We start from the raw sequence: 27,905 nt of genomic DNA on the forward strand, positions 1-27,905 counted from the left end.
TTACCAGACACGCAACCTTCATAATTACCAGAGCACTGGCCAGTCCCTCCAAGGCTTCCGCTCACCCTGCCAATAGCCCAAGAACCCATTTCAACCTACCTGTACTTAAGCTCAGTTCCAAGGCTGTCAGTCAGCCTGCACAAATAGTAAACATGCTATATTCTCCAAGGCAATCAGCTCCAGCGCAGGAACATTCTGAAATGGAGCAGCATAATACCCTAATATGTACAAAGGCAGCCTCAGGGATGGAGTGACCAGGAACGTGGCAATCAGCACGTGGCATATCAGTTTGGTCTTGGTGTGGTAGTTCGTGCAGGAAGGACTAAAGGCCTGAAGGCAGAGAGGGGTATTGTGGGTGCAGTGTGCTTTGCTTGATGAACTTTTTGAGCAAATGGCTGAATTGCATGAAGAAATCACCTGGATGAGTAGTATTCAGAAATCAGATAGGTAGAGATTGATGCCTGGTGTTGCGCAGTGACATGGGCAGACTGCCAGCCCTGTCTTAAATTCCTGCAAGAGGAGGAAACTAAACTAGATTCCAACTTTGAGAAGACAGACCACAGAAACACACAAGACAGGGGAAACTGGACCTTCGTCTCTGCTTAGAGCACGAGTTGTCTCCTCCTGTAGTGCCCTTAAGCAACAGATGCAAGGGCCCGGGATTGGAAAAAGGTGAGGGCACGGGTAAATGATTTAGACTCAGGAAGAGACAACCACATTAAGTTGCTCCAACCAAGGACCCAATTTAGAATCAATGCCACCAAAAACAGGCAAAGGATGTTAGTAACTGAGGACTCCTCGCTCAGAGGTACCCATTTGTCCGTCGCCCAGACAATAAGAAGAGGCTACTGAGTCTTATAAAGCCAGAGGAATACGATCCACTCCTGCTTCTTCAAGTTGGGTCAGCTGAGGCTGCAAGAAGGAAATTTCAAATATTAAAAGAGACTTCATGTTCCTTGGAAGGATGTTGAAGGAATTGGGAGTATGGGGAGGGACCTCCCAGGGGACCTCCCAGGGACCTCCGCCTGGGAGCCAGGTAGAAGGAGGAGAACAGATCAGTTGAATGACTGGTGTGTGGGTGGTGTCACATTCAAAGTTTTGGGTTCCGTGATTGATGATGTCTTTTTGAGAGACCAGGCACGTTGACATTGGATGGGATGCAGCTGACCAGTGGAGCAAAAACATCCTGGGCTGAAGATTCAGTGAGGGAAGGAGATGTACTTCTGAGTGACAGGGAAGAGGCAGGGAACACTGTCACTTTAGAAAGCAGAAGGGGAAAACCTCCGATTTTTCCCAGAGGGATTCGGGAGGGCTCCTCCGAGAACATAACATGGCTGATAGCCCGGCTGAAATGCCATTACTTTAATGCAGGCTGACTTAGAAATTAGCAAGAGGAGCTGGAAGTCACTGTGCAATTAGAAAACTGTGACCTAATTGGTATCATGAAAACACGGTGGGACAAATAACACAACTGGGACACTAAAATTGAAGGTTAAAAGCTTTTTGGATGACAAAGACAGAGCAGAGGGGCAGAGGAATTGCCTCTATGCTAGGAGATGAATAGATTGTGAAAGAGCTGTCTCTAAAAAACAGCTGTGATCATATTGAGAGTCCAAAATAAGAATGAGGAACTACTAAACCAATAAAGAGAGCATGAGAAGAACATGGCTCCGTTACCCACCCTGGTTAAACAACTGCAAGTGAATTCAAAACTCTCAGCATCTTCTATGAGATTCATGTTTTTCCTTCCATCTTACTGAGAAAAGAATTCTTCTCTGTTACCCGCATGCCTGCAGTCTGTAGATGAGGAAATACAGTATTTGCATACATAATGGTGTTTCTCTCATCTCACAGAGCTGGGAGTCTGAGAGACATGAAAAGGTAAAGCTGCAGGTGCTCTTATTTACAGAACAGTACAGAAGCCGATGAGATCTGAGGAAAAAATACACCTTCCACACTCTGTAGCTTCAAAAGAAGTGAAAGGAAGTCAGATCCGGATTCTACAAGCCCTTTTCCAGTAACTTTAATGAAAATCTTTTCATTTTAAAGGTGTTGCAGAGCTACTTAGTTTCATTCATAGTTTTCCTGTTTTCCTCTGAGGTAAAACAGATTTATGTGTGAAAGGACAACCTGCACTTGTCAGAGTGGAGCCATCTGCCGTTTCTTGTTTACATCAGCTCCATGAAACCAGCCTCCAAGCCTCTGCATTTTTTTCTATGTGCTGATACCAGTATGACTTTTCTGTAATTAATTCTTTCCTGACATTGCAGGATCACAGGATAATTCAGGTGAGAAGTGACCTCGGCAGGTCCAACCTTTTCCTCAAAATTATATCATCTCTGCGGTCAAACCAGGTGTTCAGGACTGTATCCAACTGGGTCATAGAAAACACAGAAATGGAGATTGCAGAGCCTCTCTGGATCCTCACATCATTTTCCTCAGAGTTGCTCCACAGTTAGTCAGTCCTTGCTAAGGGTTCTGCTTTCCTTGGGGCATGACTTTGCACTGATCTTTGCTGAATTTCATGAAAGGGGGTATAAGAAAGAAGGGATCAGACTCTTCAGCAGGGTCTGTTATGACAGGACAGAGGGAAATGGTTTCAAGCTAAAAGAGAGGAGATTTAGATTGGATATAAGGAATAAATTTTTTTCAAAAAGCGTGGTAAGGCACTGGCACAGGTTGCCCAAGGAGGTGGGAGATGCCATGGAGACACTGGAGATCAAACTGCACGGGGCTCTGAGCACCTCATGAGGCTATAGGTGTCCCTCCTTGCAGAGTGGGACCTGATGGCTTTTTAGGGCCCCTTCCAACTCAAACGTTTCTATGATTCTATGCTCCTCTTGGCTCTTCCCAGTGGCAGTCCTGACATTAAGCACATTGCCTGGTTCTCCTAGTTTGCTCTTTGCAGGTCTTCATGATCATTCTCTGTCCTACAAGCAGATTAGTGAACTGCAGGAGAGCAGTCCAGCTGCATTTGCCCGATGCTGCCCCTGAACACAGAGCAAGAAGGGCCTTTGTGAGCCTTGGGGCACAGTTCTAGGCATCAGTTGGAGGCGGAGAAGGGAAAACAGTGTTTTTCTCCAAGAAAGCTCCACTGTGGGCCCTTTGAGGACTGTCCTCACCTGTGCCTAGAGCCTCTGGTGAGTGTTCCTTGAGCAGGAGGAGATGGCCACCTGCCAGCTCCTAACATCCTGACTCATTTTTCCTGAGAACTCAGCAAGTCAGAGTTTCACAGACAAGAGGAAATCCCTAAACAGCATGCAGCCCAGAGAGTGGAAAGGGTTGGTTTTGGTTTTTTTTTGCTTGTTTTTGCTGTTGTTGTCTTTGTTTTAATTTTGTTCTTTTTTTTTTCTTTTTTCTTTTTTCTTTTTTTTTTTTTTTTAAACTCCCAGCCTCCCCTTGAGTGTATTTGACAGCTCGCTGTCCCTGTCAGCCCAAGATCCCAGTGGAAACAGCAGCTGGGAGGGCTCTTCCTGCCTAGGGGAGGCTCCTCAGGAGTTTGTGGGATTTACCAATCTCTCCCTGTCCCTTACCAAGGGCCATGTGCAGTGGCAAGCTGCAGACAGGTTTGCTGGTGGGCAGCTACTTCGTCTACTTGCTGGTGGGTGCAGCGGTGTTCCAGGCACTGGAGAGGACTGCCGAAAAGCAGCAGAAAATGGCAGCTGCTCAGATGAAGGAGGCTTTTCTGCAGAATTTCACTCACCTCACAGTGGCAGAGATGGAGCAGTTTATGAAGGTGGGTGCCCGCCCCGTGCAAGCCCTTTCTCCTGCCCATTTCCCCCTCAGATGTTATTTCCTATTCATCCTTGCTGCAAAGATAACTCTCTCTCTGTGTTCTTGCTGGTGTGTTCATCTGGATTATTTTTGCAAACCCCAAACCCGTTCCCTGGTTTAAGGAGGTAGATCATACTGATCTGTACACAAGTACAAGTTGATGTGGTGTGATAAAACGTTGTGTGTCAGCTGTTAACACTCCCTGCTCTAAGATGGCTCAGTTCTTTGGGTTTGTGCCTCCTGCTGGTACATCTTTCAGTGGGGCTATGCTCATCTCCAGTGGGTGGCACAGCAGAAAAATGAGGCTGTCTGAAAATGATGGAAGTGGTTGCCACACACAGCACAAGAGAACAATGTAGCAAACCCTGAAATAATCTGTTGGAGGAAAATAAAGATGCTTAAATTCCTACAGGAAGCATAACACAGTCAGGGTTTCTTTCTAGAAAATGCTGGGGGTTGGAACTTGGTGATCCTCGAGGTCCCTTACAACTCAAGTCATCCTATGATTCTGTGCTGCAGAAGTTAAATAGGCAGCACAGTCAAGAGAAAGGAGCTTCTAGTCACAGCATGGGAAACTGAGATTGACTACATTTCTCACTCCATCATAGATGTTTCTTAGCTGCATTTGCTACAGTGCAAAGGAAACAAGGATTGCAAATAGCCTTGCCAGGAAGCATGTCTGCACGGGAAAGTAACGGAGCTCTTAATGAGCGTATTTTGAAGATAAGGAGAGAAGGGAGGGAACCACTATTTCTAAAAATGCAAACAGTGGCTCAGCTCAGAGTTCACATGTGCATGCATCCCCTTCATCGTGGATTTTATTTTATTTTTTTCTTTTGGAGGGGGGGGGATGGGTAGGAGAGAAGAAAAAAAAATAAACTTCTTCAGGACAATCCTTGTGCAAGGGTTGCCAGGACTTACGTTAGCCTTGACTTTCTGGGACTGTAGTAAAATGGTGAGGGAAGAGGAGTTAAAGCCTTCCTGGTGCAGTTTATTTCATCTAATACCTTGTCTTTGCTTGGGCTCAGCCTTGGTTTTGTTTCTGCTGCTTCTGTAGAAATCAGTCTGCATCCCAGATGTCTAGATGAATGTCCTCTGCTTGCTGAGGCAGGCCAGTTGGATACTGGGTTTCTTTCTTGTTGTTTTTCTTGTTTTTTAAGACTCAGAAAAACCAGCATCATTTAGAATGAAATCCACAGAAGGAAGGGGACTGAAAATGCATAGAGTTATTGATGATAGGGCTGGAAGGGCTTGGGAGATAACACCCTGCCACAGGACAGTCTCAATTCAACCCAAGCCTTCTCCAACAGATGTTCACTGAACTTCATCTTGAAGGCTGCATTGTCAATATTGTCCAGGTTCACGCATGCCCCTTGCAGAATGCTGTACGTCAGGCTGGATTCTGATTGTAGTTGCATCAGTATTAATGCTTTGCAAACCAGTGACTTTATAAATATGTAGCTCCAATGAGACTACAGCCTTAAAACTACATTTTGTGTGTGTCACGTGTACCCAGCTGTAACTCACTAATGCCTGCATACAGGTGAGCAATTAGATCCCAGCTGCACCACTAAAATCTCAAGGGCAAACTCAAAACCAGGCGCCCCATCAGTTCAATTGGTGGGCTGCTTTGTTCTGCTGTGTCTTCTGTAGATCCCTTCCCTCCCCCCCCCTCAAGTACTTAGCCTGCAAGAAGCAAGGTCTTTAGGGGCGAACTTCACACTGAAACAAACAAGTTCTCCTAAAAGCCATAAGAGCACTCAACATAACTGCAGGGCAAAAGGCAAACTTTCAAAAACCTGCCAGCTAACCTTGGCAGCAAAGGTGTGAGTGGTGTTAGAGCATTAACGAAAACAAAGTGAGTGGTGTTCACAGGAAAGGAGCAGCAGTTGTCTTAATCTGTAGCACTCATTCAGCAAAGACTTGAGAAAAGCAGTTGCGTTGATTAAAAAAAATAATAATAATGCCTTCCCTTCCAGAACCTGACTGAAGCAATTCAGAACGGAGTTTACCCTATTGGAAATGAATCACAGACTGAAAACAGCAACTGGGATTTCAGTAACTCCTTCTTCTTTGCAGGCACAGTGGTCTCCACAATAGGTCTGTTCTGTGATTCCCATATTTGTGTGTGTGTGTGTGTGTGTGATGTTTATGTCTGCTTACTAGGACCTAAACTTTCAAGGATAGAAAGTCCAGTTCTTTATTGGCTTGCATGGGAAGCAGCTACTGACATGGTCCTGAGCCCTCACTGATGCCCAAATCTTTGTGTATTACTTTGAATTTTAAAATACCAATAGTCTTTCATTTTGATCTTTTTTCTTTTTCTTTTTTTTTTCCTCACTTGTTTCTTCTTTTCAAGCCATCTATTAAAATCTTGTTCTGCTGTCAGTTGTGGGTAGAAGATTTGACTGTCCAACATCTGATTTTTATTCTATGGTCAGACAGGCTTTAAATCTGGGAGTGGAGTAAAGCATAAAAGAATGGTATGAAATAAGTGAACTTTGCTGGGAAGGAAGAAATGAGAAGAGGACAAGGCAATTTCTAAGACTTTTGCACTGCTTCTTCAAGCTATTCTGACCATCCCAGGGGCTGCTTGCCCCTCCCTGCCTCTCCCTTTCCCTCAAATATGCATCCCAAAAAGCAAAGGCCTGCAGAATTTGAGTATGCTTATGGCTGCTGCTTCACACTGTCATGCAGTGAGGGTTAAATGTATGTTTTCACAAGCTGAGGCCTCTCCCACTACACCCTAAGCACAGCTGTGCCTGTCACCTGTAAGTGTGACATGTCTTGGGTCCCTGTGGTGCCCCAGCATCGTGGCAGGTGTGTTGGTGTTGCATGAACCCATATTTCTTGCCATAGAAGAAAGGGGATGTAGAGACTTGAGCATAGTGTTTTCCAGCAGTTTGCACTCATCTGCTGGAACCCTTTTAGTATAACACAGAAAAATTCTTCAGGAGGATCTGGAGAAGAGAAAGAAGAATCGCTTGCCCCTGTTGATAACATTGTCCAAACACCACCAAAGAACTTGAACTGAAAATCAAATCTCACTGATTTTTTTTATTTTTCTGCTCCTCAGCACTGTGGATATAAGTCAGACTCCATCAGTGTTGAAGAGGTCATTTTATTATAGAAAACTGCTGAGTACTCTGGAAGCCTCCTGACCCATCACATGAAAGACAGACATTTCATGGAAACAGCAATATTTACATATTAATAGCCAATCCATTCCTTGCCATTACCTTTATTATTGTAGTTTTTTCATTGTGGCATTTCTCTCCCAAGCAAAAGGGTTTCTTCCCATCAAATTTGTTTCCCCACTGAGCGAGAAAGGCTGTCCCAGGAAAAGTCCCATTTGCTTGTTTCTCTGCCCCCTTACTGCATAGGTCTCTTAGTGAGGTACTTTTACCCATCTTCACCTATCTTGGCTTTGCTGCCATGAAAATGCAATATTTGTGCAACAGGAAGCACAAAACACCTCGAGCATCTGAGTCTTAGCAGCCAGTTAATCACTCAGTTGTTTTATTTGTCATCTCCCCAGAGGAAAACATGCAGTTTTCCAAATAATGGATGTCTTGAGTTGAACTGTGCTCTGGAAAGTGCTTTTTCTCATGGTGAGGATAAAATAAGGACATACACAAAGTACAGAACTCTAGCACTTAAAGATGTACCTCATGGGGTCTAAGAGCAGCAAAGCCTACAGTCCATTAAAGGATATGTTTGGAGTTCTGCAGCTGTTGTTCCATTACTTATCTAAATCCTCTTGTAATAGAATTTTAAGAAAATCATCTCTCTGGCATGAATGAACTGACTACCAGTAAGGTCTGGGTTAATTAGTGCAAGGTACTGTAATGCACCCTACAGTGTCTCAGCCAGTATCTGGACGTACCAACCTGCAGGCATTCAGCCACGGAGGTCACTAACACACAGGCATATCTACAAGAAGGCAGATTGTTTGATTCTGGCATGAGAAACAGCCTGAGACTCTAGACTTGACATCTTCCAGGTCCCCAGCCTTCTGGTTTTTGTCTTCCTGTGTATTTCTCACGGGAAATGCGTATTTTCCATAACTGCTTTTAGATTACGCTTTCATTCCCATTAAGGCTTGGTTGTAAGAACAGCACTCTGCATCCCACAGAACATCCAGGATGAATCATTTCTGCTTTCTAGTTTTGCCAGAGAAAAGTGAGTATGTAGGCTAGGAAGTGCTAGCCACATTTTCTGGAAACAAAGGCAGGCCAGGCTTGGTTGTGTGTGAATGTGATCATGGATTGCTCCAGCTCTCTGGAATATCCCCTCTGACATATCTTTCTTCTCATAGGTTATGGCACACTACGTCCTAAAACTGTTGGGGGCCAGATCTTCTGTGTCTTTTTTGCTCTCTTTGGAATCCCTCTGAATATTGTTTTTCTGCACCGTGTTGGTAAGATCCTCTCACTGCTGTGTAAAAAGCTGGGGAAATTCCTGTACGAAAAAGGAATGAGAAAGGTAATTGGTTTTACTTAGGCACAGTGACATGCTAGTTTCTAGGCTTTTTTCCAAGATACATCCTGGCATTATCCTCTGTTACGTTTCTCTTGCCGTGTTGGGCATTGTGCTAGGAGAGGAAAAGAAGTATTCTTTCCCTGCAGAGCTAAGCAGAGGAGGCAAATAGAGGAGGTTTTCAGAGAGGGGAATACGCTTTGCCTGTTCATCTACATAGCATGTCTGAGCCCACTTCAGCAATCAGTGGAAAGAGAGAGAGAGAGAGAGAGAGAGAGAGAGTGCTTCCTTCCACTTCTCTAGACACTTATCTCAGGAGCTAACACTAGGGAAGTACCTGCCCCTCTTTATTGGCAGCTCAGAGATAGGTGATCTAGCATCTCACCTTGAGAGAAGAGAGCTGTGAAGTAGCTGAGCTGTAGGAGTTTCAGTAGAGGCTGGCTCAGTGCTTAACGTGTCACCCCTCCTTATTCGTTATGCAGTCCTTTAGTCCCTTTCCGCATTTGACTTCTACAGCAAGGAAAATTGAGGCTCAAGTTGCCCATTTGAGCCCAGCTGCTGTGAGGTGAGGAGGCACTTGCAGGGGGCTGGAGGCACGGTATCCTGTTCTGGTTATGGCCCAGGTTATTGGGAGCTTCTCACAGTCTCTCAATGCTTCTGATGAAGTGATAATGGCTCTTCTGTGTCTCCTGCTGTAATTCTCTTCATTAGGATTAGGTATGAATGTTACAGACAACCCTGATCAAACTGTTCAATGTCCTCCTGTGTCTGGCAAACTTAAGTAGCATGTAAGGCTAGATTAGATGTTGAATCTAGCACAAGCACAACACATAAAGGCATGAGAAAATACCCAGCAGTTGCCATTCATTTCCAGACAATCTGGACTTAAAAAATGTGCATATAAGATAGATGTATCTGGTTGAAAAATCTTACTGTCTGACAAGTCTTTTTATCCAACCATAGTTTCTTCATAGCTGCTTGGTGGTAGGATGGTTCAAAAGTCACTGGCTAGACACTTCTTCATCAGGAGTTTGTTTGTTAAAGGTCTCCTCATAGTCACTTATCCACTGGGTAGGATTTAAGTTGTGGTACAGATGCAATGATAAAGTTAACAGTCAAGACTCTGTAAGATACTGCAAGCAATATTGGAAATTATTTTTTTAAACATCTATTTTCCAAGGCAAAATTGAGTGTTCTTGGGAATACCTGAATGTCTGAAAGCTAGCTAAAAGTGATGTCGTTTGGTGAAAACTGGAAATGGCCTAATTCTGGTAAAAGTCATTGGGAATTCCTTCCGTATGCGTGGGCATTAAAGGCTAACAGAGTAAATAAATTAAAAAAAAAAAAAAAAAAGACTATATCTCTCAGGTTTATTATGGATATGGAACACCTTTAATGCATAGATTCCCCCTGCTTCATGGCAACACACAGTGATTATAGAAGGTATTCCTAGGTGGTCACCCATTTTGAATACCAAGAGTTATATATGGCCTGCTAGTGTGTCAAATCATGATTGTAATTTAGTTGTTTCTTTTTCAGAAGAAGATCAAATTTCTGACCCTTCTGTTCTTCCTTGTGACTGGGATCCTAGTGTTCCTATGTTTGCCATCACTGTTCTTCCAGATCACAGAGGGTTGGTCCTACAGTGAAGGAATTTACTTTGCATTTATCACCCTCAGCACCATTGGCTTTGGAGATTACGTAGTAGGTAAGATTGGTTTCAGAGAGGAGGTGCAGCAAAGCACCAGGGTTGCAACTTTAATTACTGTGGGTTGACCGCACAGGTCATCAATGTACTCTAGAGACAAATCTTCTGTCTAGTCTTTGACCAGTCTTTGCTTTGTAAGATTTTGGAGGAAATACTTGTCTTTCTAGGATTTCATGAGCTGATGAAAGCACAGAGTTGTATAAACGTAATGAGATGGGGTGCAAAAAGCCAAATATTTTGGGGAGGGAAGGGTAGAATTCAACAAGCCTAGGAGTTTGCATATATGAAAAGGAGATAGTTGTGACTGCCATATAAGATTCATATCCCTGCTTTAGCCACCTAAGACTTACATTTCAGAGTATACAGTAAAAATATAAGTGCTTGTGTTTCAGAAGACATGATTTTACAGAAGTCCAAGAAGTAGAAACTATAGTCACAGGACAGTGGGAAAATCTACTCATGAAAATCTATGAGAAGTGGATCTTAAATAGGTACGTCACTTTAAGAGCAGCCTTCTTTAGTATCCTCATGCACTGCTGCATGTGCTGTGTCTTCCCAAGTTAGAGCTTAGGAGGTTCCTCTGATGTCACACCGTTGAAGCCACACTCCAGCTTGTTGGTGTGCTTCTCAAAACACTGTGTGACTCTGCTGGTCAAAATACACTCTGAACAGAATCAGCTTCTAGAAGAAATCCACAGTGAAAACCAGGAGTCAAGTGTGTGTCCATGGGAGAAGCAACAGAACACCTGGATTCCTTGAAGTATCAAGGATTTCTCTACAGCAACCTGTTCTGCCAGCATCTCTCCAATACAGGCTTTTCCTCGGCACTGGTACAAGAAGGAAGCTTTGGAGCTAATACTTGAGTTTTGCAATTACAAGAGCAATAGCCCCAGAATAGCTACTTCAATAGCACTTTCCTCAGGTGTAAACATGTTATTTTACAAACACGGTTAAACGAATTAGACGAGCCTCCTGGCTCTGTGAGTTCTTCTTTAAGATGATTTAACTGGAGCTGCAGTATTTTTTTCCTGCAGTAGTTTTCAAACAATGGCAGTAAAATGCCTCAAGTTGTGCCAGGGTAAGTTTAGGTTGGATATCAGGAAAAACTTCTTTGACAGAAAGGGTTGTTATGCACTGCAATAGGCTCCCCAGGGAGGTGGTTGAGTCACCAGCCCTGAACGTGTTTAAAAACTGTTTGGATGTGGTGCTCAGGGACATGATTTAGCAGAGGGTGGTTAGAGTTAGGGTAGTATGGTTAGGTTGTGGTTGGACTTGATGATCTTGAAGGTCTTTTCCAACCTGAGCAATTCTATGATAAGTTTTAATGCCACACACAGCTTCTGAACACAACAATCAGAATGAATGTTCTTCATCTTATGTGTTTAGAATTGATTACAAATGACCAATAGTTTTGTGCTGACCAAATGGAAGAGGACAGGCATGAATTTATTTGCATTTTAGTAATTCTGATTTTTGTAGCTGCTGTACTTCAAGGATGAGATAAAGCCTGTTTTGTATGGGGAGAAATCCTAGGAAGTTGACAGTCCTGATTCAGCTGTTCTCAGCACGTGTACACATGGGTGACATTTCTAGGGTGAAACTCCCCTTGGTCTGTGAACCAGCTTTATGCCTTACTGATGTTCAGCTTTGAGTTAACGCTATGTAGATATTACTAGCTGCTTTGCAAACAGTGTTGAAGTCCTAACCCCACATGATGAACTTCACACAGAACAGAAAAAGAGATGCTTTACAGGAAGCCTGACAGCTTCTCTACCTGACAGCTTCTCAGTCCCAGCAAAAGAAATAAAACCAGCTGTCGGTTATCTATTCATGATTACAAACCAGCTCACTGCTGCCCCATTTCCAGAGCTTTGCATGATGAAGTACAAAAATCCAACTAGTTGATTTATTTAATGCAAAGCGCTGCAGGACATGAAATGGGATGCCAGCATCCTGATCTCTTCTGGGCAGCTTCAGAATGTGAAATGCTCCACCAGATTGTGGTGATCTCCCTGTCCATGCATGTTGCTGTTATCTCTGCTATATGGATTCACCCTTAACAATGACTTGCAACATTCACCAAGCAGCATTACCAAGTTTTTGTGCTGATGCCTGGACCGTATCATTTCAACAGAGGGGAACTAGATGCAGTAGGAACAAATGCTTTCTGAACATTGCTTGTGGATTGCTGACGTCTGAGCAAACAAATGAAGTGACCCATGCAGAAAAGTGGGTGTGTAAGGGTAGGTGATGCTAAGTGGTACAGTCTGCATGAAATAAGCTCCAGTCCACTAATTGCCAACACAGAAACTTGTGTTCTTGGCAAGTAGTGAGTTCTCATCAGTCATCTACTTTATTAATGGAAAATGCTCCTGAGTCCATTCAAAAGTCAAGTAGGAATTGCAATTTCAATTAAGCATATCAATAATTTAGAGCAATTACCTATCAGGTCATAATTGCATTTTACAGAATCACAGTAACTTGCTTGGAGGCCAATCCACACCAATCTCAGTATATCTTTTGGAGAGACCATCATGTGTGCTAACATATATAAAATTGAAGACACAAGAGACTCAGTCAGCCTGAATCTAGAACACGCTTTCCTCTGACCTGGAGTACTGCTGTTGTATTTTATACATTGCATACTGTAGTATTCCATCACAATGAAAGTCACCTTGAAGCATTCAGTGTAAAATACATTAATTGAGTCCATTAGGCTTGCCTGTTTTACACAGGCAAGGCCAGTTTAATTTGTTAATTTTCTCCTCCTTTCTCTCCCCCTACCTGCAGGTAAACAACCTGGCAGGATTTATTTTTCCTACTACCGAACAATTGTGGCCATTTGGATTCTTTTTGGACTTGCCTGGATTGCTCTCCTATTTAATTTATTGACAACGGTTCTAGAAGATACTGAGAAAATAATTGTCAAGGATCTTCATCAAATTGGAAAGGTGGGTGAGGATAATGCAGCAAGCCAACCAAGAAGGTGCTGGCCTGTTCAGTTTATTCCAGAAGAAGAACTGATAGCACCTCGTGCTGAAGGGGATGCCCAGAAAATGGAGTCATTAGCAGCAGAGGGTGGACAGGAAAATGGAGTTAGTAGCAGCAGGTTCTGAACAAACAAAAAATGAAAAAGTGTTTTCTGATAGCCAAAAATACTGGCCATATGCTTTAGCACAGACATTTAATTCTTCATTGGAAATTTGCTAGTGCATTATTCTAAAGAAATTCCCATGGAAATTAAGTTTATCCCACCTTTTGCTGAAGTATGGCCATTTAGAGCTCAAGACTTTCAGTTACACAGAAACACAACATTAATGATATGAAATTTGCTCTACAGTTTGCAGCCATCTTGTGCTAAAACATTACAAGTGCACCCATTTTGTGAGGCTTTTTTAAGATGCTTCCATGAAAATGCAAAGGAGGGGTGTGGTAGAGCTTGCTTACTGTATTTGGATTTTGCTGCTTGTAAAAAAAAAATCACATCTCTTCTTGGAGCTGACATGTACAAGCTTTTCTGAGTTTCTGAGTAATACCAGCACCTTTGGAAGAAGAAGAAATAAGGGCATATAACATGCCTTGATTTGAGACATCACATAGGATGAACTGGCATGATCTGAAAGCTGTGTTTGAAGGACAAGACCTGGGCTCAGTGCAGAGATGGATGAGCAAGGTTAGAAAAAGGATACCTGTATTATGATTAATTCTACATATTCCTGATTTACGCTAAGATGAATAAAAGCAACTTCATTTCTTATCCCTGCAGCTTTGAAAAACCTTTCTGATGAACATACAAGTTCAGATTTTATAATGATTATATTTCATAAGGATTTTACAAGATCAGAAACATGTTTGAATGGAGGAGTCCTCACTGCATCAAAGCCTTGCTTCTGTTTGTGCTCCACAGGTGCTAAGATGTCATTAAAAAGCAATCCTACTATGCTGTGCTAAAGTACCTTTCCAAGTGCTAGTGCTGTCTAAACACTGCCATCTTGCCTTCAACCAGGGAGAGAAGGATGACAAACTTGTGAATGGTGTTTTAGATGTACTGCCAGTCAGGCTATCCCTAGGTGAAGATCCTGGCATTCAAATGGGTTGATCACTCCATCAGGTGCCTTATGTGTGTCAAGAGTACAGGAGAACTCTGCCATGAATTTCTTGCAGTATCTCTTCCAGAAGCTGGTGGCTCCCCTGCTGTCCGAGCAAGAGGTGGAGTAATGTGTACTTCAAAGTCTGCAAACCTGTCCACCTCACATCAGCACCCTCAAGACTCTCTCAAGGCAGTCCATACACTCAGCACATGGAGTGCTTCCCTCTGCTTGGTGCTGAACCTGTTGCTTCACAGGTTTTCACGATCCTGAGTTTCTGTTTTGTCAGGCAGTGAATAATTGCACTTGGCTAACCCTCCGGGTGTTAGTTTTAGCAAAACCAACTCTTGCCAGAGCTATTCCTGTACAAAAGGGAGAATAAATTACAGCTGTAAAGCAATTCTAGGCCGTAAAGATGCAATCAGCCTTGAACTCATATCTTTTTCAGTCAAACAAACCCACAGTTCTTGCCAAAACAGCCCTGCTGGTTCAAGATCTGGCATGTAGACCCGACCAAGTATGTACTTTCTTTCCCTCCACAAATTATTTCCCAGTGTTAGCCTCAAGGCTAACTTCTAATCTAACATCTCTCCTTCTCAGGAAGCCTTTCTGAGGCAGCAGGAACAAGAACTGCCCAAAGTCAGGGCAGGGTGTCATAGCACACAGCAGTCCCCATGTGTGTCCCTCGCAATCCCTATGCAAGCTGTTGCTGTCACAGCACAACATCCTGGCCAGGCAGAAGAAACAGTTGCTCCCAGACAGGGATCTTGTCACCAACTTATGCTCTCTCAACAAGCCTTGGCTTATTTTCAAAGTGTGTTTTCTTCTCTACTGCCTTTGCCTAGTCCTTCCCACGGGGACCATTAACCCCATCCTCAATCTAACAGAGATGCTATGAGGGCTGGTTTAGAGAGGTGTGATCTGCCTTGAGCTGTGATGGCCACATTGCATGGCCTCGTTGTCCCTTCCAGGATGGTTCCTGATGTCTCCCAACCTCAAGGTGTGTGTGTCGGTTTCATAGAACCATAGAATGATAGAATGGCCTGGGTTAAAAAGGACCATCTAGTGCTCAAGGTTAGAGCATCTAATGCTCATCCAGTTCCAACCCCCTGCTGTGTGCAGGTCACCAACCAGCAGCCCAGGCTGCCCAGAGCCACATCCAGCCTGGCCTTGAATGCCTGCAGGGATGGGGCATCCACAGCCTCCTTGGGCAACCTGTGCCAGTGCCTCACCACCCTCTGGGTGAAAAACTTCCTCCTAACATCTAACCTAAACCTCTCTTGTCTCAGTTTAAGGCCATTCCCCCTTGTCCTATCACTATCAGCCCATATGAACAGCCATTACCCCTCCTGTTTATACGCTCCCTTCAAGTACTGGAAGGCCACAATAAGGTCTCCCTGGAGGCTTCTCCAAGCTAAACAAGCCCAGTTCTCTCTTTCTTCATGCTGCTGGAGAGAAAAAGAACAGGGAGGGAAACATTCCTCCCAGAAATATCTTGAAGTCAACACCTTCTTCAGCATGTTTCCAGTGTCCCACTTGTTCCCTGTCATGACAAATCATAGAACCATAGAACATCCCCAGTTGGAACAGGTTGCCCAGAGTGGTTGTAGATGGAATGCTTCCCTGGAAGCATTCAAGGCCAGGCTGGATGGGGCTGTGAGCAACCCAGTCTAGAAGGAGGTGTTCCTGCCTATAGTGGGGAGTGGAACTGGATAATCCTAAAGGTCCCTTTCAACCCAAACCATTCTATGATTCTATGATTCCATTCTAAGTTGGAGGGGACCCCCAAGGATCATTGAGTCCAGCCCCTGGTTCCACACAGCACCACCCAAACTCTACGTCCAGACTGATAACGTCCCACTGCATCACAGAGCAATCAAGGGTGTTTGTTCAGGCAGCTCAGGAAGGGCAAAAGGACCAGGGAATGTGGGACACAAGGCAGGAACTGCTGTCACAGAGCTGCCCTCCTTCAGACACGATGTAGTGAGGTGTCACTCCAGTGGGGCTGTGTATAGAGAAAACACATACACAAGCATAAAAAAAAAAAAAGCACCAAAGCTTTCCCTCAGGAGAAATTCAGGTGGCTGCTCTAAGAAAGCAATCAGCATGCTCCCAAATCCTTGCAGCTGCAGAAAGGCCTTTTGAGGGTTTCAGCTTGGTTTCTTGTGCCCTCTTGTGGCTGTGTGCTGCAAAGTCTTTTCTTTGCTTTTCTCTCCGGTGGGAAAGGAAAGGAGAGAAGCCCAAGAAAGCTGCGAGCCAGGGTGGGAAAAGAACATTTTTCGATACAGTGTTGTTTCTCTCTCGTGTTTCTGCTGAAGAATGAAGTCGTCTCCAAAAGGGTTTAGGCACAGCAACAAACCTCTCTGTGCTGGAGCAGCCTCCTCACTTCCAGCATTATCACCCTGCAAACAGTGCACAACCACGGCAGATCTTGTCCTCGCATCACCCCTAGAAGAGGGAGCTGTTGATTTCTGTGCAAATAGTAAGGCCTCAGAGAAAATCTAATGTGTTGCCTGAGCTCAGGCACAAAGCCTTTAACAAACACCTGGGCTGGTGCCCTCTCAACCCCAGGTGTCCTGGGATTGCCTACTGACTGATAAATCTGACCCAGCCAGTGTTCCTGTAGTTGCTAGGATTAAGATCATCTTGAGTTGACAGCAAAGTTAGAACAGAGTTTCTCCTCCACAGCCAGAGATTCGAAACGATTGCAAGGCTTTTGAGTATAAGCCAAGCTCTGGCTCTTCAGCACGTTGCTGATGCCCAAAGCAGAGAAAGCAGGAGTCAAATCCAGCCCCAGCTCCTTCTGTGCCAGCAGCCACCCTCCAGAGGGACTTTTCCCTTAGCACTCTGTGCATCCTGCAGCTTTTCCTGGCTGTAAAAGAGCCCTCACAGCCACCCAGCTCTGCTGTGCCATGAGGGGAAATCCAGCTTTCACAGACCACCGCTGCCAGCTCTCCCACTGCAGCTCTTTTTCAAAGCAAGGAACATTTCCAAGGCAGGCCAAATGCTTTCCCATACATTTAACAAGTTGCTGAAAAATTCCAGGGGTAGGATCGTGAATTATCTTGGATTAAACGGCAGCAGCATGTTCCTGCATTCAGGCTGAGCTGCTCCTCATACATCACCCACAGCCTTGCTGCCAGCTAGCAAACAGTGTGCATTTCTGCACTTGAAACCGAGGAAAATGCCATGAGAAATTATCTTTCCTTCAGAAAGAAGCCCCTGAGAAATCCGTTTGCCTCCAGAGAGAATACGAGAAACTGCACTTTGATCTGTCTTTAATTAGTATATGAGATTGTTTAGGGAACTTTTGAGGTCTCCTTCAATTAATAGTCTGTTCGTTTGGAGAGATTAGTTGTGATGGGTTTTTTTCTTTGTTTTTTTTTTTCTTTCTGGAAGCAGAGAGACTACTCAAATGGAACTGCTTGGCTAATGTAATATCATATAGCCAGCGGGATCTTTTCTTTTTTACAGAAATCACTAAAATTGGGCCACACACATATTATTTTCCATTCTGTCATACTTGGAGATGTGAATTCTCTCCTGACTTGAGCCCAAAAGGCTCTGCATCCAGCTCAGAAATGGTTCAACAAACAGAACTCCTCGCTTTCCAGAGACCTGTTCTCCATCCCTCATGATTGCACCCAAGAAAACAACAACAACAAGCAATCACCACAGAAGCCAGAGTTTTTTGGCTAAATTCCCTTGTATCGTTTCAGAAGGGTTTAAAGTGGCCTTGAAAATCATAGAACGGGTTGAGTTGGAAAGGATCTTAAAGAGCATTAGTTCTGCTGCCCCTGCAGAGGGCTGGCTGCTCCCCCAGCTCAGGCTGAGCAGGGCCTCGTCCGCGGCCTTGGGCACCTGCAGGGATGGGGCACCCACAGCTCTGGGCAGCAGTGCCAGGTCCTCACCACCCTCTGAATGAAGGATTTCCCCCTGACATCTAACACAAACCTCCTTTTAGTTCAAAGCCATTCACCCTTGCCCTATCGCTGCCTGCACATATAAAAAAATCGCTCTCCCTTCTGTTTGAAAGGTCCATTCAAGTGCTGAAAGGCTTCAAAGAGGTCTCCTAAGAGCCTTCTTTCTGCAGGCTGAACACTTCCAGCCCTCAGCCTTTCTTTGTAGGGAAGATGCTCCAGCCTTCTGACTATCTTTGTGGCCTTTTCTGGACCACTTCAACAGCAGGTCCAACATGATGTCCTGCAAGGTTTTGTGTCAGCTCTCATACTGTAAGGAAAGGAGAACCCGTGGGGGCTCCAGCATCTGTGGCTGAGGACTGGCCTGGGGCAGCACTGCTGGTTCAATGCTAGCAAAGCCAACACTGAGTTATTCTTGAGATAACAAGTTCTGGAGATAGTCAGAGCACCCATCCTTGCCTCTACTGACCTGCAGCCAGCCTCACCTCCACCGTGGGATATGAGCTCAAGCAGCACCGAAGCTGCTAAGAAAATACAGCCATTCCTATCTTGAGGGGTTCTGGACTTGATTAGGATAATTCTCCACCAGAGGTTTGGGAAAGCTCATTTTGCTGAGTTAAAGTTAGGGCAATTATCGAATCCATTTAATTGCCGGTTCAACATGATTTAGGAGACATGTCTCCTGAACAAATACTGTCCCAAATTTCTCTTTCAATTATTCTCACATATGTGGTTGGAAACTATAGCTGTATTTTTGTGGTAAGATGCCAAAGCATGAAATAATACATCCCCAGAAAGAGAAATATGCTGATAAGCAGAAGGATAATAATAACAACCACGCGTCATTAAAGAATGAAGGGAGTAACAATTTAAGTTAATGGCTTCCTTGAGAGGCACTAGCCAGAAAGACACTGCTATTCTTAAAGAACAAATGTGATTGGAGTTAAATCCAGTTTCTCAAAGACAACTGTTATCATAGCAAGGCACACAGAAAATCATGTATCAAAACCAGACAAGGACTTGTCAGAACTTCTGCTGAAAACCCTGCAGTTCATTCCTATCCACTTAAATGACTCACCGAGTGCCTTACATATACATCTATACATACACAGTGCATTTGCATTTCCTAAAAGTAGATAGAAATCAATAAGAGGTTATTTTACTGTGTCTGTAGAACTTTGGCCAGTTTCCCAATGGTTGTTTGCTTTATGGATCTTTTTTCTTTCTGCCTTTCTTTCCTCCCAGCCACCAAGTTGGTGATGGGACAAAGAGTGGGTAAATCAGAGCTCACCACTATTACCAGAATCTGTGAGTAGCTCCTAGAGAACCCCTGCCTAGTAGCAAGGTCTACCCTGAGCTTAAGTAGCGAGTGCAATAGCAATGCTGATAGCACAGTTTGGTGATGCCAAACAGCCAGAAACTGCCCAGAGGAAACCAAGAAGAGGATTTCCTAGCAGTGGTTGTGAAAGTGCAACTTTGCTTGCAGTAGGTCTGCAAAAACCTGACTGTAGGTGGTCTGGGCTCCATGCTCTAACATAGCTCAGTTGTAGGGCTGGTGTTTGGCAATGACACCTCCTGTCACTGTCCCATGGCCCTTTGGGGCCTCAGTCAGTAAAGGTGGGAAACCTCCTCATTGGAGGAAAATGCTTGTTAAGGGAGAAGCATGGCTTCTGGTGCATGACAATTTGCATACTGGTATTTGCAGTAATGAGCAGAGATAAACCATACCAAAGCAGGCATGGCTTTGATGTCGTGGCCAGGGTGCCTTTCAGCTATATTTCTGGAAAGTTAAAAGCAGGGCTGCAAATTTCCATATGAAAAGCCTTGCCTTGGCAGATAGTTTCCTCAGAGTTCATGAGCAAAAGGAGGGGAAGGTGGCCTCATGCTGTAAACCCCAAAGCTCAGAGATGCCAAAAAGCAGAGAAATGAGTTGCAGAAACGTTGTCATTCCGCATCCAGGACCATCCATCACACGCAGTGACAGCACAACACAGAGAGATGGAGCAGAAGAAAGACAAACTCTTCCCTATGGGATTACGGGTATAGGGTCATTTTTGAAGTCAGCAGTGTAAGACAGCCTGCACTGCAGGTTGAACCATCCCTGTGGATTTCAGTAATGCGCCAAATGTCCATCAACTGAAGCAGTAAGTTCTTTTTCTATCATGAAAATTCTGCTTCAGTTCTCCCCATGTGTCTCTTTAACTTGGTCAGATCAAGGCTTGCTTTGTATTCAGACTTGCCTTATTCCAGTTCGGGCTTGTGTTTGCTGTCCAGGTCACGAGCAGGTGTTAATGAACAGGGAACCAGTACAAACATGCTAAACTCTACCCAAATACATCCAAATGCCAGGCCTGCCCTGGGTCAAGTCACGCTGGCATAGCAGAACAGATGAACGGTGCTTCTTATAAGGCACGGCCATGAAAATGAGCAAAAATCTACATAGCAAGAGCTGCACACAGCTGCAGAGATGTTCACACAGCCAGAAATTAATGTGCACACACTGCTGCAGAGCAGCCTCCAGATGTCAGCATCAACCCAAACAAAAGAGAAGCATTCAATGTCAGAAAAGCAGAAAAACCCAATTGCAGGCTTTGACTTCCAGGAATATGCTCATACGTTCCCCTCCTGTCTGGGACAGACAGACAAGAGGAAGGGCTTCTGATTCACCCAGAAAAAGAGCTCAGTTCCCAGAAAAAAGAGAGAGCACTTGCATGTAGTCATGCATGCAAACATTTTACATGCACTTTATGCTAATGTAAGAGCACGTGTACTTGTGTGCATGTGGATGTAAGCTCATCACATAGATTTACATTTATATTTTTAATATTTAAAATAGACATATTTAATCTTTACAGAATTTAGTAATGACAGGTTCTTTGCCCACAGCTGTACATGAAGGCAAAAGCGAGGTATGTCCTCCACTACCTCATCTACCAATATGTATATTCATTTCTGCAGTGTACAAATGTGTGTACAATACGCCTGCTGAGCTGAGGAATGCAGCAGTCAGCCCTGGAAAAGGGATAGAAGGGATCTGAGCAGATAACCCTTGAGCAGATGCCTGTGTGGTGCGAGGCAGCATAGCTTTTAGCCTGTGCAGTAAGGTCAGTGTTATCTGATCAAGAAATTCCTCTCCTCCTTTCCCCTTGGGCTACCAAGTTCACTTCCAGTCTTTTAGCAGTGCACATTTGCCCAGCAGGAAAAATACAGATTCTGCAGGTATTTCCATCATCCCTATCCCAGAGTAGCTATGACACAGAACAAAGCCACCAGTGCTGTGGCTCTGCCCTGATGCTGAGCTCTGGTCGGTCACCCTGGGCAGGCTGCAGTGCTGGGTTCCCCAGCTCCTTTAGGCACAGGGATGGTGTTTTTGCACAAAAAGATGCTCAAAAACCTCCCACATCCCAGTGCTCATCCTGATAAATGTATAGAGCCAAGCTGAAGCGGGTGGGGGTATGACACAGAAGATTAATGGATCTCTTCCAACCAAAGGCTGACATTGCAGTCAAGCACTGCTAATGTAGGATGCTGTCCTGAGACCTCTCTTAGCCCAATGACGAAGCTTTTTTTAAGTCCTCTGTGTAAGAAGTGTAATCCTCGTATGCCAATGGATCATATCCTGGAGATCCCCGGAGAGCAGGGCAAACGCAGAAAGAAAGGAAAAGGAAATCCCTTATTTCATAATGGTGCAAACAGACGTGTCAGGAGAATTACATCAACATGCAGCACATGTGAAATATAATACTCCTCCTAATGCATTTAGATGAGGCAAAATGCAAAGCCTATACTGCCTCTGGGAATAATTCTGGTAGGAAGCTTTCACCACCAGGAACCAAGGACTTTCTACTTACTCTGGAATGTGAGCTTTTGTTTGCAAAGCCTTCCTGAGAGACTTCAAAATCAAGTTTGTGAAGTGTGCGTTCCCCTTTGAAGATGCCTTCCAGAATGAAGCACCAGTGCTCTTCCCAGTAGAGCTGGTGTAAGTTGGGAGAAGCATGCTTAGAAACTAGCAAGTCTTCGAAGATAAGAGAGGAGATCCTGGTCCTTCACACTGCAGAAAGCCAAGATACGCACACTCATCCCTCACCCCCTACCTAGCATTGCTGCAGGGGTGCATCACAGTTGTGTGAGTTTCTACAAGGTTTGAGGCCTTCAGAGGGTTATAAACCCAAGCAGCATTTCCACTGGAGTCTTTGCAGCCAGGAGGAGCCTGAGATCTTCCGGTTGTTTTACTTTCCCCCTATCAGACAACACGGATAAGATTCACCAAATGATAGAGCTCAGATGTGGCTTGAATTCAGACAAGTGACTTGAAGTGATGATTTCCCCACCACCACGCTGCAGATGATCGATGTATTATGCATGAAAATAGTGCCAGGCACAGATGGGATGGGAGTAGAAGGTGTGAGCTGAAAATGACAGCAGCCAAGCTCTGCTAGAAAATGCTCTACAACACGCTTGCATACTCGGCAGAAAAAAAAAGGATTCAATGTGCATGAGACTCACCATGGTTTAAAGGGCCAAACAGTTTAATTACTGCCAAAACTGAGGTTTATCAAGGATTTGAGTGACATGGTTGCCAGAGGGAGCAGATTAGCCTTGAGGATTTGAGGAAGTGTCTTCCTATCCAGTATTCTTGAATAGCCATAGGAAGATGAGAGAAATACTTATTGCTTGTTTCCCTGAGGACAAGGAATCCAACGTGGTGACACAGTGTTGCATTGGATATTGCCTCCAGCAGGATCCTGGCTCATACCCAGTGCAGCACTAAGAACCTGGCACAAGACCCAGAGCTGAATGAAACAGGGATTTCTCCATGGACAGCAGACATGACAGCCTGGCCATCATAAAATGTTGACCTTGAATCGACAATGCACTGACAGTGTCCCTAAATCACATCGTCCCTGCCCTTAGGAGGACCAGAGTCAGGAAGCAGAGCCAGCTTTAAAACCACCCTCAACTCCTGACAAACCTTTAAGTGCTCCTTCGTTCCCACTCAAGGTAACTCCAGAGTTAGATTTTGTGCTGCAGCAGTCAGGATCCAACGCCAGCTGAAGCTGCACAGTTCGTCTCATGCATTTTCAAGGAGCTCCACAGCAATTTTATAGATCAAAGCAAATCAATAATACCGGAGCCCTTCCACCATACTGCTTTCACTAAATCACTGCATCCCTTAAAAAAAGAAATTGTAGCAGCACAATGCCAGACAGACTGTCACTACCAAATTATGTTTATTTATTCTCTCCCTGGCTCTTGGCTGGCCCCATTACCAGCATATCTCAGTGTCTCTCAGCCATCAGCATATTTGCCTTCCTCCCTCCCCCTACCCACGGTACGTGTCTCCTCTCAAGTACAAAGCGGACTGACACGGCAAGTTTTTGAGCCTATTTAACACCAGCTTTATCTGAAGAGAACTAGATCCAATGACAGAACCTCAGAATTAATTACATGAAGGTGAATTCCTGTCACAGAGCCCGGCGCAGTGTCACACAAACACTTTAACAGCCAGCCTCTGGCCCTGGGCTGCCTTTGTGCAGTGTAAAGCAATTATTTGTACCTGCTTGCAATGGTTGGTGCCATTGGTGAGCAGGGCAAAGAAAAGGATGCGTGGTTCAGGTTCAGGCACAACAAATTTGCCCAGAGTTGAGCAGGACTACCCCATGAGGTTCAGAGGAGATTGTCACATGAGAGCAGAGAGTGCAAACCAGCAAAGCTGCATTTCAACATGAAGCAAGGAAAAGAAACTGTGTCCATTCCTGCTGTGGATTACTACAATTCAGCTGCAATGTGCAGTGTTCCTTCATCTTAAGTTCGTGGAATCATTTGAGTTGGAAGGGACTTTTAAAGGCCATCTGGTCCAATTCCCCTGCAATGAACAGGGACACCCACAGCTCCATCAGGTGCTCAGAGCCCATCCAGCCTCACCTTGAGTGTCTCCAAGGATGGGGCATCCACCACCTCTCTGGTCTTCCTCAACAGCTACCAGATCTTGGGCAAGGAAAGAGGACAGAGGTTGAAAACCATGGAGAGTGAAGAGAGCTGAGGGACATGGCACTGAGGGGCATGGTTTAATGATGGGACTCAGTAGGCTGATATTTGGACTTGGTGACCTTGAATGTCTTTTCCAATCAAGATGATTCAATGATTCTAATGAGTACCAGAGCATTCAACAAACAGTGGTGGAGACATATTTGCATTTTCTGGAGGAAAAGAGCTTCCTTCAGGTCCTAACCTCTCCCTCCACTGGGGCAGCTGAGGCTGTAAGGCCCTTTAAAGAAATTCTAGAGGCAGATCAGATTAACCCACAGTCTTTGGGACTCAGGCAGAGCTCCTGGACCTCCCTGAATGGACTGCCAGCTGTGAAAGACCTCAGGGTCACCAGAAGTGCTGAAGAGACCAAGCTGTTCTCTTGCAGAAAGACCCATAGGCTGGCATGTAGAGGCTGAGCTATTGGCCAGAGGAGGCCAGGCGAACCCCGAGGGAGGAAGTTTTCCAGTGCACTGGCAGGAAAAAGGGGCAATTCTCCATGAACTCAGCCCCGGTGAAAAAACAATGTCCTTCCTCATTAGGGAAGAATTCAGCAGGCCTCACTGGGATCGGGTGCCACAGCACACGAAAGGTCAGGTCTCACTCTGGAAGCCTTTTCTCATTTTCTGTCATCAGGAAAAAACACTGTTTTAAAAATGTCCAAAAGAAGCCCTACCTCACCAAATTCCCCCCTGGCCAAATACAAAAGAAAAAGTAAATCATCTCAACATGGGGAAAGTGCTGCAGTGTGGATGGCCAACATCAATACCCTGCCCACTAGCCCAAAGATCCCTTTATATCTGACAGCCTCATCATTAAAAGCCCACATTTAATTGGGAGGGGAAGGAACAATGAGTCCATCCTATTCCCACAGTGTCACACTGCAGAGATCACAACCCAAGGCAAGCTTATCCATCAACACATCTCACACTGTATACAGGATCTTCTTAGAGGAAAATCAGAAGAATCAGATTTATCCTGATACGTGGAGGATCATCTCAGAATCAGAGAATCATAGAATTCTTAGAGTTTAAAGGAAACTTGAAAGGTCATCCAGTCCAACTCCCGTGCAATAAGCAGGGACACCACAGCTCCATCAGGTTGCCCAGGGCCTGATCCAGCCTCACCTTGAATGTCTCCAGAGACAAAATCATCCACCCCATCACTGGGCAACATGTATCAGTACCTTACCACCCTTCCCATCCCATAGCACAGCACATCTAAGACTTCTTCAGAACCATTTTGTGTCCTTGACATGTGGGAAAACAGACAACTACCTGTGGTCTATTGTAATCTTTCTGCACCAGCTCCTTCTGCCTCTCAAATTGTGAGTATGAATTCCCCTTCTACCACCAGGGTTCTTTGCTTAATTTATCCCTTTAATTTATTATTATACAGAAATCAGTATATTTAGGTGCTGCTCTTGCATCCTCTGCTACTTACATGGATTTCAGGATGGATTTGTAGTGGTCACACATACTCCAAAATTTAGAACCCAAACTGAATAAGCTTCGTTTCAGCTATCATCAACTGCAGAGGTCACTGCTAAGTAAAATCAGCTTTAACTTGGATTGGAAAACTGCGTCTGCTACATTAGCAGAGAGATCAGATGACAGATTTGGTCTGGCCTTATTATCTAGCCATAAAAATGTAAGGGCCTGAAGTATTTGGGGAATGGGAATGCAGAAAGCAGGAGGGATTTCTGGAGGATCTCTATGCAGTGTTTGCTGTCTGAGCAGAGGAGACCAAAGGTCCCTGCCCCCAAGTCTGTCTGATGGGAGCTCTTATCTCCAACGACAAACTGAAACAGGAGAGAATCAGTCTCTTCCTTTTGCAAACAGTGGGGGGGAACAGGGGCTCCTGTGTGTCTGCAACATCTCGCATTTATTTTTAGCTTCTTCTATTTGGTGAGTGAGGTCACTGGAGCCCAGGCTTAAACATGTTTTAAGCAAATGTTACCCTGACCTGCCAAAGCTCTGCGCTGCCTGTAGCAATGCACATCCCAAAGAAGCAGAGCAAATGGTGCACGGGAAAGTTGTGTTAGTGCTTTATGCTAGAGTTCAAATAACGATGTGTCCTCATTTACTGCAGCACTTTTTTTTGGGGGGGAGTGGGAGGGGGGGGTTATGAAAAGCGTAAAACACACTTTGAGCACTTTTGATCCAAAAAACATTTCATGAAATTATTTCCTGGCTGATGCAGCCCCTGTGCCTTTTCCAGTAATTCCGCATTTAGGATTTTATTTACACAGTGCAGGGATTAAATCACAATTTCCAGTCGTTAGTATAAAAAAAACAACAACAACAAAAAAACCAACCCAAACCTTCCTTTCTGGCAAAGCTGAAACATTATCCAAATTGCTGCAAGGAAACAACAGTCACTGTACCTTGAGAGCACCCATCATTTTCAGCCCTGTGCAAACTACAAATGGGGGCTGCAGGGGAAACCTCATGGAGCTGCAGGGAGATTAGCAAATAAGTGCTTTTCGTGAGGAGAGGCTGTTCTGTGAATGCAATAAGCTCCTATGGAGTCCCCGAGCCCAGTGCTGGAGGCATGCCAGGCCAGAGGGGCAGGAGAGCCAGCAGCACTCATTGCTGTTCCAGATGTGGGATGGGGCTGGGGGGGGCTGCGGGGAGATTGAGGGGTGTTAGGCAAGGCTGCAGGATCTTGCAGGAGGAACAAACACCCTCAGAAGCCTGCATCTACCCTTATTTTTAGCCTTTGAGTCATTCAGGAAAAAAGTCCTGTTCTGAGCACTGATAAAAACCATCTCTTCCCTAGGGATATATTCATGTAGCTGCAGGTGACCAAATTAGGGAAGCTCAGCACAAGTTACCATTAACGAAATAAGCTACGGTGACTACTCACATGCAGACTTTTAGCCTCCCATGAACGCAAAGCAAAATATCCCCTCAGGGTGACTGGAACTAAAGCGCTTTACTTTACATTTGCAATTGGCTCAAAGATGCACATGGCTCCTTGCCGAGGCTCAAGTGATAATGAATTGAGCTCCTGTAACACAATTGCCTGCAAGCACTTGCTGTGTCACTGGTGGAAAAACATTGTAGAACCAGAACTATTACCAGAGTAGTGAACATTTCTACAGGTATCTCTCTTGGTCTGCAAAAGCCAAAGTCACCACATTATCAGGCTACAGGAATTCCAGAAATTCATGTATTTCTAGATTTTCTAGAGAATCTAGAAAAGCATCAGTGAGATGCTGTTCTTTCGTTGTCATAGAATCATATCGTCAAAGTTAGTGATGATAGCACTGAAGTAGTGATACCACTAAGATCATCTAGTCTAACCATCAACACATGCCTGGGACCACTCTATACCATGTCCCTCAACACCACATCCACCCTCCTCTGGAACACCTCCAGGGATGGTGACTCCTTTCCAAAATGGATATGAAAAATCCTCCCTTCCCAGAATACAATGGCTGCATTTGCCCAATTTGCAGGCAAACATACCCCCACGTGTCCCTACCTATTTCCTAAGGACTGGTCAAGATCACAAACCAATTACAATTTATTTAATCGTTCCAAAGATCTCATAATCAAATCAGATGGGGAAACAATTGTTTATGAGGGTGGACTGTGATAGGACAAGGGGGAATGGCCTTAAACTGAGACAAGAGAGGTTTAGGTTAGATGTTAGGAGGAAGTTTTTCAGCCAAAGGGTGGTGAGGCACTGGCACAGGTTGCCCAAGGAGGCTGTGGATGCCCCATCCCTGCAGGCATTCAAGGCCAGGCTGGATGTGGCTCTGGGCAGCCTGGGCTGCTGGTTGGTGACCTGCACACAGCAGGGTGTTGGAACTGGATGAGCACTGTGCTCCTGTGCAACCCAGGCCATTCTGTCATTCTATGAACCCACTGGGTGACACCCAGCAGGCATGTACACAATGAG

General features: G+C 44.8%; 2 protein-coding genes across 4 annotated transcripts in view; one reads left to right on the plus strand and one right to left on the minus strand.

The window, feature by feature from the left end:
• Positions 1–27,905, minus strand: part of LOC128086674 (inositol 1,4,5-trisphosphate receptor-interacting protein-like 1) — a 112,552-nt gene that overhangs the window by 5,270 nt on the left and 79,377 nt on the right. The gene's annotated exons all lie outside the window — the stretch shown is intronic.
• On the plus strand, positions 102–14,470 carry LOC128086678 (potassium channel subfamily K member 16-like). Of its 3 annotated transcripts, none has more exons than XR_008209474.1 (6): positions 102–2,288; positions 3,393–3,736; positions 5,754–5,874; positions 8,093–8,194; positions 9,793–9,961; positions 12,752–12,870. XR_008209474.1 is itself a non-coding variant. In XM_052695549.1 (6 exons), the coding sequence occupies exons 2-6, from the start codon at positions 3,542–3,544 to the stop codon at positions 13,075–13,077; spliced, it is 975 nt and encodes a 324-aa protein (XP_052551509.1). In that variant the 5' UTR covers positions 110–2,288; positions 3,393–3,541; the 3' UTR covers positions 13,078–14,470. The 3 variants fall into 3 exon arrangements, 2 of the variants coding, with proteins under 2 accessions (XP_052551509.1, XP_052551508.1); XM_052695549.1 differs by having other exon boundaries at positions 110–2,288; positions 8,093–8,259; positions 9,796–9,961; positions 12,752–14,470; XM_052695548.1 differs by having other exon boundaries at positions 114–2,288; positions 8,093–8,259; positions 12,752–14,470.

The sequence above is a fragment of the Tympanuchus pallidicinctus genome, unplaced genomic scaffold, assembly GCF_026119805.1.
Source record: "Tympanuchus pallidicinctus isolate F22 unplaced genomic scaffold, pur_lepc_1.0 scaffold3, whole genome shotgun sequence".
Lineage (NCBI taxonomy): Eukaryota > Metazoa > Chordata > Aves > Galliformes > Phasianidae > Tympanuchus > Tympanuchus pallidicinctus.

Coding starts and splice junctions, on each gene's coding strand:
- LOC128086678 (XM_052695548.1), top strand. CDS start 3,542: ATGTGCAGTGGCAAGCTGCAGACAGGTTTGCTGGTGGGCAGCTACTTC. Junction 8,260..9,792: donor ACGAAAAAGGAATGAGAAAG/GTAATTGGTTTT, acceptor TTTCTTTTTCAG/AAGAAGATCAAATTTCTGAC. Junction 9,962..12,751: donor CTTTGGAGATTACGTAGTAG/GTAAGATTGGTT, acceptor CCCTACCTGCAG/GTAAACAACCTGGCAGGATT.